Source organism: Patiria miniata, unplaced genomic scaffold (genome assembly GCF_015706575.1).
Source record: "Patiria miniata isolate m_02_andy unplaced genomic scaffold, ASM1570657v1 HiC_scaffold_20, whole genome shotgun sequence".
NCBI classification, from domain to species: domain Eukaryota; kingdom Metazoa; phylum Echinodermata; class Asteroidea; order Valvatida; family Asterinidae; genus Patiria; species Patiria miniata.
Genome location: NW_024037059.1, coordinates 1,121,757 through 1,135,904, shown reverse-complemented (window position 1 = coordinate 1,135,904; position 14,148 = coordinate 1,121,757). Strand labels below are relative to the sequence as shown.

The following is a 14,148-nucleotide window of genomic DNA, read 5'->3' as shown; positions in this document are numbered from 1 at the left end:
GCACCGTATCGGTAACTCTCAACGGTATTCCACCGTTGGAAATATTCCCAAACTTGAACTTCAGTGTTAATTCAGGTTCGTGCAATATAAATATCCCTGGTTTCTTCGGGAAAGAATGTTATTTTGGTGTAGGGCTGCTTCTTCTAGTCCACTATGCTTCTTCTATAAAAGCGTTTTAGACATCCTTTATCAGTGAACGACGCCGTAGGGTGAAATGCCGTGCGTCATAGACGTCTCCAACATTCAATCCACATTCGGCCAAGCTAAATATATACCGGAGTGGAAAACGAAAACACAAATAGAGCCTGGGAGAACTAATATGTTTCCTTATTGTATACTGCGCTGATTTGGCGGAATATATTGCGGGGCAATATATTTCGACGTCTGAAACGAGTGCAATAGCCATCAATCGCTGGGTGCTGCTGATGAAGAAGAAGCAAAATCCTGGCTCCCCTATTTCAACGGTTATTAAAATCACAGACCCAGAGGCTCTTATTGCACTGTTTGGTTGTTTTCTTGGATGATTGATATTTGGGTGAGAATGTCAATTCTGAATATACTGTGTATTCAAAAGTAAAGCGTTGAATCCACCCAAGCATGTTGATCAGATATGCACGCATGTAACTTCAAATCTTTCATGAGGATTTAGAAAAGTGACCATTTTGACACAGTTCCCAAATGAGAAAGAAACCAACATTTTTGTTTTGCTACATCACCTTACCAGAGCACAGATTTTATGCTATTGCTGGGTCGAAAGAGAGGCCGCATAACTTGGCAACTGTTGGCTACTTGAATGGATTCTTACGTTATAGCTAAGTAACCGACATTGTAAGGACGCAAAAGATTCATTGTCTGCAACTTAACTAAAGCCTCATTTTGGTTCCAATATGGCAATACACGGCAAAGAGCGAATATTGCAAAAAAAAAGTAAATGATGATTACATTCCATCAGCGTTTTGTGCCCTTACGTCTTTATTAGCCTATACTCCTTTTACCTAAAGAAAGGCTATTAGGCGGTTTGGTTTTGCAATTTTTCTAGGCAATAACTTACCATCAAGAACCATCGGTGTGCATGGTTGGTGAATCTACTTTCTGGCGCCAAATTAAACGAAAATGTCTGATTGAATTTCTGTGAAAAATGGCAACGCAGTTATTAAATTTTGTAATCCAACGCCTGCCTATAGTGTCTGCGTTCTTGTTCCCGCAGTTGGAGCTGCGTAATTAGTTTTACCACTGCCTGTACTTGCAACTATTATTACTGCCCATAGATGATTGTATATACTGTTTGCGAAAATATACACATTTATCAGATTAATATCCAAACCTGATAGGCTATAAGATGCACTTACTGCATCGGCTGATCCATTGTTAATGGTTTGTCGTGTTAAATTTTAAAATCAGCAGTCGTATTGCAAAAGGTACGTATTGCTGAATGATGGTTATGGGCGATGATCCTTAAAGGGAATATACAACATTTGCAAACAACAAATGTACCAAATTATTAGGAAATACCTTACTGGACTGTTAGTGAACGACAATCTTAAGCATCCTGTAAAATCATGGCACCTGGTGTGCTGTCATTTTAAAGAAAAGGGGTATTTTTGTATCAATTTCCAACGCTGGTCGGCCGACCAGCGTTGGAAAAAAAACTGGCTTTTTGTTTTTAATACTGTTCCCAATTTACCATATTTAGTTAGTCCACATTTTGTTTGCAATCGATTACACACCTATGAACGGGTACAAGCCAGCTAGACTTGTTCCATGATCTTACAATTCCCTGACCTCTATAAATTGCTCCATTTCATTTTTAAGTGGGGTCAAGGAACCAGACTACATGAAGATGTTTTTTTTCTTGGTTTCTCCAGCATCTTCGACCACAAAACTTCAAACAAGTCAGTACAACAATATTTGCTAAAAAATACTTACCCCAAATCCATCTATTTCTGAAAATTACAGCAAAAGTAAATGATATACATTCTCTTTATCGTTTAATATGTTATACATTGTATAAATTTAAACGTTTCACTCTTTCAAATTGTAAATGTTCGGATAACTGGCGTGCCATTTTGTATTGAGCAGGGCTAGGTATAGGAGAGTCAAAATGTTGTGATCATTATCGAGTGCCGAATTGTGCGCGCACGTGTCGCCCGCGTCAACGGGTTATTTGCTAGTAATTATGCTTCACAGATCTCAAATGACCGCGGCCGTCACCCACTCGTATCCTGTTCCGAGTTAACATCGCCGAATTAAAGATTGATCACGATTTATTTTCTTTCTTCCCTCACTCCCAGCGCGTTCAATGAAACGTGAAAGTGTTAAATTAGCAGGATAGGTGTCACGAGGTATCTTGTGCAGCGCGGGTAAATATGCAGACAGTCGGATCTTGGCATGCGGTAAAAATACCATCACATTTAGGTGGAGCGAATACGCGCAACCAGACCAACGGCTGGCGCAGCGTTTGTTTTGTTGTCCATGTTCAAACTAGCGACACGTGTTTTGCTGGCAAGAGGACGAGTGCAGCACGCACGAGTTGTGAATCGCTGGAACAAGCGGGACTGGAAAGTGGAATTAAAGCGGCGCTCGGAAAGCCATTTTCCCCTCGAACAAGTTGGCTCATTCAATGATTAAGATAAACTCCACACGGAGAGGTTCTCCGCGCAGGCTTCAAGGGCTTCCTGCTGTCTCTTAATGATGCGGAACTCAAAAACGCACCGACAATCGTGACAAATAGTGGAGGGTTTGAAAGTAAGACAAAGAGGCGCCATCCTTTTTGACGCAAGCAAAAAAAAACAGCAAACAGATTGAGTTGTAAAGAGAAAATTGTAAATTCCTCGCACAGAATGTTTTAGAGCAGGCAAACATTGGTTCTTAATTGTAAAAAAAGTGTCGGTGCCCAGAGAGACACGAAGGCGCGCCGTGGGCGGGCTCTCGACCCATAACCAATTTTTCATTGGTTTTTGTTTTATCTTTTAAATTATTGTTTAATTTTACTGTGTTGACTGTAAATTCAACTTCATCGCAGGATGTATGGAGCAATGAAACTTGTGTGTATGCTCATCGGTGAGCACTGTTTTCATTTTGTAAAGAATGAATGATTGATAACGTGAATGATTCAACACAGCTGTTTTATGCGCGGATACAGATTTCAATATGCGGCCGGCTATCAGAACACGCTGACGAGTGTACCAACATTCGGACAAAGTGTTTTTAATGGCCGGTGTTGACGTCACTCACATTCGTCATCTACGTTTATATTCTCCGTCGATTCGAATGTCTATATATACGGATTGAGGTTTCTGTTTGCATGCCGATGGCACATTCGTGAATAAACAACTTCCACTGCCGTCACATCCACTTCAGCCTAACCAGACGGCATCGAGTTTCTAGATGTAAGAACCACCAAGATATCCGAACCGTCAATGTGCAGATTAAGCATTCCATTCTGCCCACGAATTTTGGTTTCCCTAAGAATTTTTTACATGCCCGTATAGTCGTTATGGTAATTTGTACTTTGTAAGTTTGTGATATCAAAATTGTATAATATATTAAGAGCTCCTGTGCTAGCAAATCAAAATGTTCTTTCGCAAGTCAAACGGATTTGTGAAAAAAAAATGCAAACATAGTAGATGTAGGAGACGTCTGCTTAATCAGGTCTTTTCAGATAATGTGTACATTATGGCTTTACAATAAAGAACAGACACGTTTCTTTTCAGTCCTCGAGCGTTGTTTTGTTTGTTGAAAACGGTCCCCGATCGTACGGTTATGTGTTTAGCCTATGGGAGAGTGTTACATTACAGGGACAAAGGGAAACACAAAGCATTGTCCTCGGGCGTATAGAAATTCACGACTGTGTGTTTCCGTTCGTTTTAGCAATATAACACACGATGGAAGCTAGAACAAAAAAGACATGTTGAAACATTATCATGATTATGTGCCTTCCATGTAATAGCACATAATTTGACCTGAATGTCAATCATACTGGTTTGCAATGTGCTTACCAAGGCCTCTCAGTTCCTTTTAACATGTTGGTAATGGGCACAATGATCACGATTTCCCCCCAGAATGTCACACGGAGCAATCCGTTTCCTGCTCGGATATTATTTTTTTCTCTTCGTCAGTAGCCTGACGTATTATTTCCTGACTTAATATCAGAAATCACAACCCCAACTTTTAACCTCAGCATTCAGTTGATCCACGGGTCAGCCCGTGGATCTATCGTAAGGTTGACTGACAGTTCAATGCCTTTACGAGAGGGTGACTTGTGTTAAGTAATTGAAATCCATTCCCAATGACATTTGATATCTCTCATGTCTGTATATTGGAAGCCATTTTTTTTCTCTTCAACCCGTCGGGAATATCGCTGAAAAACTAAATATTTTTTATCGCGGGATACGGCATTGAAAAACGATATTTTGCTTAAGAGTGCCTCAAATGTAAAGGATCTGCTCCTAAATTTAATTTTAGCACCACCTATTTGTTTTTCTTTTATAACGGCTGCTTTACAATGACTCACTCGCTAAAATTTAGCATAACATGCTAAAATATCCACTACGTTACGCTGATAGATATCGCTGCTTACTTTGACAAAATTGATTCCATAGGCCCTAATGAAGTATGGCATTTCGCAACAGAGATCGTCTTCAGCTACGTTTGGATTTTGGAGAAACACAAAAATTCGAATTAAAAACGTCAGCCCTTGGCAATTTTTAAGATTTTGTATTTTGGTAAATTGTGTATTTTCTAGGTCTGGATATGGCTTCTGCTTCGCATTACTTTGAATCCATTCCGGTACATGCTGGTATTCCTACAGTACAGGATGTACACACTGGCTGCTACATGCCGACAGGAGGTGACGTCCCATTTGCACTTCCGTAGGGTACATAAAAGGAAAAATACACAACACTTAGCGCTGTCACTATATTGCCTTGTATGACAGACGTACGTACGCACTGCATTATAATTATATCAAGTGCTCATCTGCACTGCTCGATTATGTCGCAAGGTCATAAAATCTTTCCTGGTGAGAAAACAACTTGTACAAGTTCATGTCCGTGTGTGTGGTGTGTGTGTGTAGTTATAATTTCTGGTTCAAGGTTGAGTGGTTTAGCTGCCAAGGAAGGTCAAAAGGGACCACTATATCGCCGCGGGGAAATTTGAATAGGGTCACATCGGATCATTTTTGCTATCTGCCCTGAGGCAGATTTTCATTAGATGGTTTGCAAATTATACAAATTATAATGGAGTTATGTTAATGGTGATCTGATACACCATGCCCTCTGGAGACATGCACACAATAGGGAACAAAAGATTGTATACGTCTCCACAGGGCAATTTCTATAGATGAATACGTCTCCACAAGGTTATCACGAATGTGTGGACTTTACTCAAAAACTAGGAATTTCCAAGGTATGTTGATTTGTCGCAAATGGAAGAGTTTTAGAAAAGGGATATTATTATTAAGTCCGAATTTCAGCCAAGGAAATTAATTCTGGTTAAAATAAGAGCATTTTGAAACTACACTTTCAAACTCGAAAGCTTTACTACACGAGAACAAAGACATGTCTCCACAAGGATACAAATTCCAGTATGTGTGTACATTCTGAAATCCCCTGTCGACAATCTTCTTCAGAAGAGTATGGATTACAAAGATGGTATATTTTATAATGTGCATATTAATTGGCATGCACAGTGATATTTTAGCCAAATTCACTATATCGTGTGGCTAGCGTAGCCGTAACCTCTGTTGCACTTGGTAGTTTCCGCTTTATTTTTCTTTATTAAAATACGAACTGCTGTCGAAGCGGACAAAATAAAAGTTTGAGAAAACGAACGTTTAAAAAAAATAAACACAAACCCCCTTCGTTGCAGTCTCCCAAGTTGAGATAATTTCCTTGTGACACCAAACAGACACTTACAGGGAATAAAATGTGTGCTCGGTTGGCATTAAACTCTATGTTTAAGACCGGTTGGAGTCTGAATGCTGATAATTACCCGAGCCGAAGACGAGGGTATACCTTATTATTATTACCATATTGGCTCGCGCGTCGCGCCTACTGCGCGATGTGACGCAGAACACAGCTGTGTCAGTGTATTCTGAATTTCGGACCATCGAATGTACTATTGCGCATGCCTACGTGAGGATTGTGAACGTTCAACCAATAAACGGTATAAAAAGCACCTGATTTCATAGAAGTCCACATTTCATGTTACACTGGAAAAGTGTTTAAGACCAGCCGACTGGTCTTTATCAACTGTTTGAAACCGGCCACGTGACGGGCTCTCGACCAATAGGAAAGGGTCTTAGGTATTTAAGAATATTCAACATAAAACCTTTAGTTTTGTCTACAGTCTTTTAATAATAATATCTAAACCCATTGAAACATTGGCTCTTAAAACCACGCAAAAAAAAAAATCGAACGCGGCATGTCGCAATTCGTGCTTCAGTTTCAATCGCTTATTAAATTCCGTTTTAAACAAATTAAAAGCACAGAACAACCTTCGAAATCAAATTTTGGCTCACCACTGACCGTTGCGAAATCCGATAATGCTCGCAAGCCTGAATTGCTAATTTAATGGTGAAATCTCGCCAAAACAAAAATTAAATTAAATAATTCAATCGCTACTTTAATACATTACAGAACACCAACATCTATATATTCACTGATCCAACATGAAAAGACATATTCCAGACACCGCCCTCTGATTTTACCCTGACATCATTCAGCTCGCACACAATGCAGTTCGTCTTCAATTCTTTTCTTTGCAAATGCATTCCGCATGTATTTATCCGGCAATTTTGTGCCCGAAACGGCATGCCATTTATCCAAACAAGACGAAGTGATTTCAGCTCACGCCAATACCAGTAATGGACCTGCATAATGGAATCTTTTCCCACTCTACCTCGGTGCACATCAATGAGAATGCTTGCATGTACTTGAATATATATCTTGAATTGAAAGTCGCGGGGTATTATTGAGCACTAGTTTATCGAGGAGGAATTTTGATATTTTCTTTTCAACAAATTGACATTATTCGAATGTGATACTTTGAAGTGCTGTAAGCGTTCAAAATGTTTCAGAATTATCGGTAGATCTTGCAAAATTTAGAATAATGGTAAGTTGCAAAATTAATAATCCGATAAAGAAATAATTCAGCCACATTAAGCTAAACAGGAAATAATCGTCTTTTGTTTCGAAGACGGTCGGGGTATTTTTCTGCTACATTCGTTTAATACCCAGTTATATTGGAGTAGGCTACACACACAAAAATCAGTGAAATTACCCAGTGATGTTCAACATTTTCAGTCACTGCGTATGATTATGTTTTAATATCAAACTTCGAAACCAAAACCACCATGATCCAGTGTTAAATACTGCACCAATGCCATTTGAGTAAGAGCATCGTAGTATTATTGCTGCTGTATAGGAATTATGAACAATAAAATATTATTGACATCCAGTCACTCATTCAATTAACTTGCCGATACGAGCATGCCGTGACTGCCCAGTCCTCATCTCCATACATGCTCCCGTTGCTACGGGTGAGACGTCCAACGGATTTCCGTCACTGGGTCAGCCCGGCGATTACGATCACATGATACGCAGTATATACGATACCTCCATATTGCCAGCACATCAACTCCAATTAGCTTTATTATGTCCGACACATTAATAAAAACCTGTCTGAAACTGCAAGGCACTCCATATAGAAACACCGAAACTGTGTCTGAATTACTATGGTGAACAGCGAAGAGCCTCTCTCGCTGTACAGAAACCAGGGACACACACTGAAACCGAAAACATTAATTGTCAACAACATTAATTGTTAGCAATTAGCGACTATGTACCACTGGTGATCTATATGTTCCGACAACCCGCACCGCACATAAGATTGTGATAGGGATATGGTTAGGGAGTCGGAACATAGGGTGTCGAAACATAGGTGTGTAACCGTACCACTCACAATAATATTGCGACATCTCTCAAGTAAGTTCATTTCTATCTTACATTCAAATTTTTGTGACTGGCTACGGGAAATTAAATACATAAAACCTCAGTCACCGAATCTATAGAATGTCGATATTTATACAAAGGTACCCTAATATGTGAATGAATAAAAAAATAAAAAAAACCAAAGATTTTCTAAAATTGCACTGCTGATAAACGTTTCAGCTGTTTGGCGTTCAAACCGTTTTCAAACCACTTTTGCAGTTCAATCAGCAGTTGCTCACATACTGCCAAAGTATACCGGTACATTTCACGGAAAAAATAGGGTTTGCATTTTTTTTATTACGCGAACCGTGCAGCTGCCTCGCGATTTTTAATATTCACCGACCCTCACTCGCAGCGTTCGTTGATTATGATGATTTCTATCCCCGTACGCGTTGAGTCGGCCAACCAGCATCTCTGTTTAATTTCCCATGCGAAATAATTTTGCCCAGGCTAGGGAGTTTCGTGCGCATAGATAGTGGTGACCGTGACAGGATCTAGGAGCCGACAACCACCTTCACATTAATATCAACCCTGCATGCTGTGTGCGTCCGTTCAGATATTGACTAGTAGTAGACGGAGCTGGGTGATGGTCCATTGGGCGTAGATGTCTATCGTGAACAGGATCGAGCCTACTGCATCGTGCGAGTGCCGTGTTTCCAACATGTCATCCGATGCCGAATTCCCCGCCGTGGTGGAACTCAACGTTGGCGGGCAGCTGTACACCACAGCCCTGTCCACCCTGACCCAGCAAGGGGACTCCCTGCTGACCCAAATGTTCACCGGTCGAGCAAGGGGGCCACTGCAGAGAGATTCACGGGGCCGGTACTTCATAGACCGCGACGGCTCGCTCTTCAAGTACATACTGGATTACCTGCGCAATCAAAAACTGGTGCTACCGGAGAGCTTCTGCGAGCGAGGTAGACTGCGGCAAGAGGCAGAATACTACCGGCTTCCACGCCTGGCCAGTGCACTGTCAGAGACCGCCCAAGCCGACAGTACAGCCGACAATGTCGGTAACTCCGTCAGCGGAGACAGGTCGGATTCTCCCGGATTCCTGACCATCGGCTACCGGGGGACCTTCGCCTTCGGGCGCGACGGACTCGCCGACGTCAAGTTCCGCAAGATCCAGAGAATTCTGGTCTGCGGCCGCGTGGCCCTGGCCAGGGAGGTGTTTGGGGACTCTCTGAACGAGACCCGCGATCCGGACCGCGGCATGAGCTCTCGGTACAGTGCCAGATTCTATCTGAAACACGTCTACCTGGAACAAGCTTTCGATCTGCTTGCCACCCGCAACTTCAAGTTCGTCAGTTGCTGCGCGTCCGGTACGAGCTCCGGTCCACCGGAGAGTGACGAAAGTAAGTGGAACCATTATAACGAGTTCGTGTTCCAACGCCTATAGACATGTACAAATCGCATCACACTTGCAACATTCCATATTATGCACGAAACTGAGTGTTATCCTATTATGAACACCTAAAAGAGCACCGGGATATTCCCCTTGCACAAACAGTAAACTTACTTATCCTTCGAGCTGCAGTAGATTCTTATGTCGGCAACCATAAGCGATATAACTTAATCCGTGAAAACACTGGCAAGATTGCCACCGAATGTAGAACCTCATTCGATGTTGACATCATGTAGGGACCGCCTCTTCTAATTGCCTGCGGGGACAACCGGATGAATTTCCATCAGCTTTTCTCCCCATTCCCAAGCGACGATGTTATCTGACAACCGTGAATAGAAACGGTTGCGTGGTCTTTCTCCTGGCAGAACTCGGCGGATTCTTTCTGGCCTGCACGCCAACCCTTCATCTCACGGTGCAGCTTGATCACGCGGGACTGCACTGGAGCCCGAGCGACACAAACGCTCATCCGTCTCGACGATTTTTAATCAAGCCGTGGAGCGTCGAAATCGAGGAGCCTCCGCTTGATGTGTTTTAATAATAGCTCCCCCCGTGCCGATGATGATATTTGAAGCCGCCATAGTATAGCTGCTGTGAACTCGCTCAATCTACTCGCTTGGTTCCGGCAATCATCGTTTGGATGACGTGATAGAATATAACAGTCAGCACTCCCCTTGTCAATAAATTATTGCCGTCTTTTTTTCTCCATCCAAGTTGTAAATCGTGAAAACATCATCTAGCCAGAGCGTCGTAGTGTCATGTCATGTGAGCACTTTCATTTTTACAAACCGTATATCCTGGTCTAGCTCCCAGAAGTCTTCATGCAGCATCATGTGTGTTTTATAGTATCCAGACAGCGAGTACCAGCCTAGATGTGTTTGGCTTGTTTGCATGCCCCTTAGGGTTTTACCAAAACGAAACACACGAGAAAGCACCAAGCCCGACCAACAGTACATTTTCTGCACCTACCTATTACCCATCCACGGAGTCAAGGCGATAGCATCTGATGCATCACTGCGTTGTTAGTGAAGTACATGTAAACGCAAGTAATGTAACTCACGGACACACCATGAAAGCATTAGGTAACATGAATGTTCCAGAAAGTACATTATTTATATCACTCTGATACCCAGGAGAGTAGTAGTGAATTATGCATCATAATATATTACAGCCTAATGGCCATGATAATGGTGTTTCCTTGATAAGTATACCTAAATCGCAGGGGCTTGTATAACTTTACAATAGAAGATAAGACGAAGCAAATTGGTAAAACTTTTTCATAACGATCCGCTTTTAGGCTATGTGATATCACATCGTCTTTGGTTGGTACATTTCGAAGTCAGTGGGAAAACGGAAAACGCTAGATTGTCTTAGTGTATTGTTGATCAGCCAACTGGATTTAAATGATTATATAGGATGGCCCCCAAAAAAACACAGAACGGCGTACAGTTCCGGTACCCTGAGGCTAAAAAAACCCATACCAATGCATGGGGAATTCTGTTAAAAGAAAATTGATACCAAAATCGCCTGACTCAGTCCAGCAGTTTTTGTTCTAGAGCCAATTTGGTGAAACAAAGTCGGTAGTCATTTTGTCCCGCTGAATTACCATTGGAAACAGGTATTAATTGTTATGTGATAATACCCACATGATCAGTTGTATAGTATGAGCTCTGCAGCAAAAACTACTGGACGTACCGAATTGGGAGATCTTGGTATCATATTTCCTCTAAAAGCGTCTCCATCCATTGGTACAGGTGGTTTGAGTCTCAATGTAGTGGAAGTATGCCGTTCCGGTTTCTTTGGGGGCCAGCCTGTATTAAAAAATAACTTAATAACCGTAATTTTATATGTCCTTGTGCCTATGATGCCACGAATATTAAAGTGGGTTTGGTGTAGTGTTAAAAATTATGAGAACGATCCCTCCTTTCCTATGACATTTGAAATGTCATTTAAGTTATGCATTTCTCGCATACGTCCGATAGGTATTTGCCCAAATTGCCCTTGAAGCTAAAATCCCTCCCCACCCCTCCAAAAAAATAATAATAATAAAGTAAATAAAATAAAATAAAATATGTCGGGTTTGTTCCCTGGCTTTGGGTTTTTTTGTTAAGAAGGGGGGGGGGGGGGGTGGGGGGTTGGGGTTGAGAAGGTGTGGTTGAATGGTATCGGGAGCAGCTGTTTAATTTTTACTATTTTTACTGCATATTTTTGTCAATGATCAAGTATCGTTGCTGACTTACCCTTAATATCAATCAAATATCATTGACACATTGTTAAATGTTTGAACATGAAAGCATGTCGTCGTCATCACATGTCACGTACGTCACATGTGTTATCGATGGAATTTGAACTGACGTCGTCATATCGTTGTCACATGTCAAAGAAACAGTCGAAACGTTTTGTGTTTGTCCTCAAACACATTTCTAGTTTTATTATTTTTACTGCATTTTTCCCCCATTGATCATGTATTGCGGAGTTAACCTTAATATCACTCATTCAGCATTGACGAATTTTTAAATCTTCGAACAAGGGGTGTGAAATCTCAGCTTTAAACTGATTTTCAGGCTATGTTTGTTTTGGATTTCAGCTTTTTTTCCTAACTTACAAAAGTATTGGAGATTTCCAAAGTTCAGCTTTTTACACCTTTTCCCAGCTGTTTTCAGTTGTTTTTATTAGTGGTCACTCACACCCCTGTTGAACATGAAAACACCTCACTTTGGATAACTTCAATTTCTTGACTAGTTGATTTAACATTTTTGATAAATTAAAGTATAGGGTAACATTTCGACCATTAAAGTAAATTGAACATTTCGAATGATGTACATATAATTGGACGTCAAGAACGACCAGGGGAAGTCACAAACAAAATTATTTTCTATGAACAAATGATCGTCTTTTTAACACTCGCTTTATATATTGAATGTTTTCGCAAAAAAAACATTGCTTTTCTTTGAGAAACACTAATGCAGTAGCTTGTCAAATTCCCATTTGGCCACTTCGCAGCCGAAAGCATTTTCAAGGTCGAGAATTCTTTCTGCTGTATAGAAGCGTGTCCATGATTACTGACAGCCATTAAGGCTGTTGCTGCATGACAGTCATTAAGTCCGACCGATTATTAAAAAGAAACAAAAAAAACCCGCTCATTTATAATGTTTATTTAGTACATTCAACATCCCGGAGCCGTATTTTAGTCGGTGAATGTATACGTTGTATTATAACTGAATACATGGGATTAATTCAAACGATTTTCTGTTCTTCACACCTTTAGATCAATGTTAACTATTCAAAGAAGTGTTCGTAACTCAAATTACCATTGGAAACAGTGGAGAATGGCAATACAGGTGTTAAATACAGCCTGGTTTGCATTCACTGAAAGAGTTCTAGATCCTCTTTAATTGGATCCGACCATGCAGGGAACATATTGATTTTTAATCCCAGATGTTAAAAAATTGCATTAGCCTAAACAAATTAGTTCTCCTTTGCTGAGTGGCCTAATCTGAATTTTGACATGTTTCACACAGCAGGTTGCTTCTTGTGATGTAAAGCAGGCCGATAGAATGGAATGAATATTGTTGTGTCATTACCCTTGGTGTACAAAAAGCTGTATTTTTTTCTGGGAACGAAATTAGTGTAATTCATCCCGGAACTAAAAAAATATATTGTGCAAACAAACAACAAACAGTGTTAATATTAACAAACTGCGGAATCGCGGAAGTGTACTTGAAAAAAAAATGAGAAGAAGAAATATGTAACTTGTAATATGTGTGTACAACACTCTGTGAAAAGAAATATATCTGCATAGTTTATTGTAAGAGTTCGAAACTGAATCGTGGCGATGCTTTTAGAGTGTGAGTGTGTTCGAATAAATTTGGCCAGGGTTGGATGTGAACTAAATTGATAGCTTTTTATTTTATAATTTATTCTGGTGATGTAGTACAAACTCATTATTCCATCTTGAACTTAAATGGTCCATGAAGTGATTTTTTTCTGAGGAACATTTTGTGCAACTTTATACTTCTCTTAAATGTGTATGAAAAACATTTAACCATATTTGGCTAATAGTTTTCAAAAAATGCAAATCTTTAAACATTTAAGAAAAGAAAATCATGCTTTTCCTGACAAGTATCGCTGTTGCTGTGATGTCATTTCAGGAAGACAGTGTTCAGTGTAAGGGTTTTCTGTTCAAATTGTGAACCCAAAAATGTGCCTATTGGAAATATCTGTGAGAAAAGTTTGCTCATGGTTTGCACGTACAGACACCACAGCGAATCACCAAAGAAAATAAAATTTACTACAGCGATATATCCCAAACTCTGGCAACTTTTGGTACTGAAACAGTTTCTACCTGAAATGACATAAAATATTGAAAACCAAAAAGGCACCAAAATACCCTTGAAAATGGCGAAACGAAATTGAAAATAAGGTTAAATGGGAAACGAAGATGCATTTTCAAAGATCGCATTAAAAACGATAACATTGCATGGGCCCTTTAATAAAGTACGACGGTATAAGCAAAGCTGTGCCATATGTAAACTGGACAGACGGAATCACTTACGCTTGGGTATCTTGTGTACTCTATTGCCTTAGCCGGCCCGAATAGTACACGGAGGCCAATTTTACAAGAAATTGGCATTTGCACGAGGAAGTCCATTATCAAGAGACATTTGGTCAACACATTATCATTTTAATAAATAGGTTCAATATTCAAATGGTATTTAACACTTAAAAAAACCCACCCAAAACAGGTGTCTGCAA

At 40.4% G+C, this 14,148-nt stretch overlaps 1 protein-coding gene across 1 annotated transcript; it reads left to right on the top strand.

The window, feature by feature from the left end:
• Positions 1 to 8,508: 8,508 nt before the first annotated feature.
• Positions 8,509 to 11,485, top strand: LOC119727510 (BTB/POZ domain-containing protein KCTD16-like). Its single transcript, XM_038199407.1, has one exon. It carries the CDS (start codon positions 8,596 to 8,598, stop codon positions 9,388 to 9,390), a length of 795 nt encoding a protein of 264 aa, XP_038055335.1. The 5' UTR covers positions 8,509 to 8,595; the 3' UTR covers positions 9,391 to 11,485.
• The last annotated feature ends 2,663 nt before the right edge of the window (positions 11,486 to 14,148 follow it).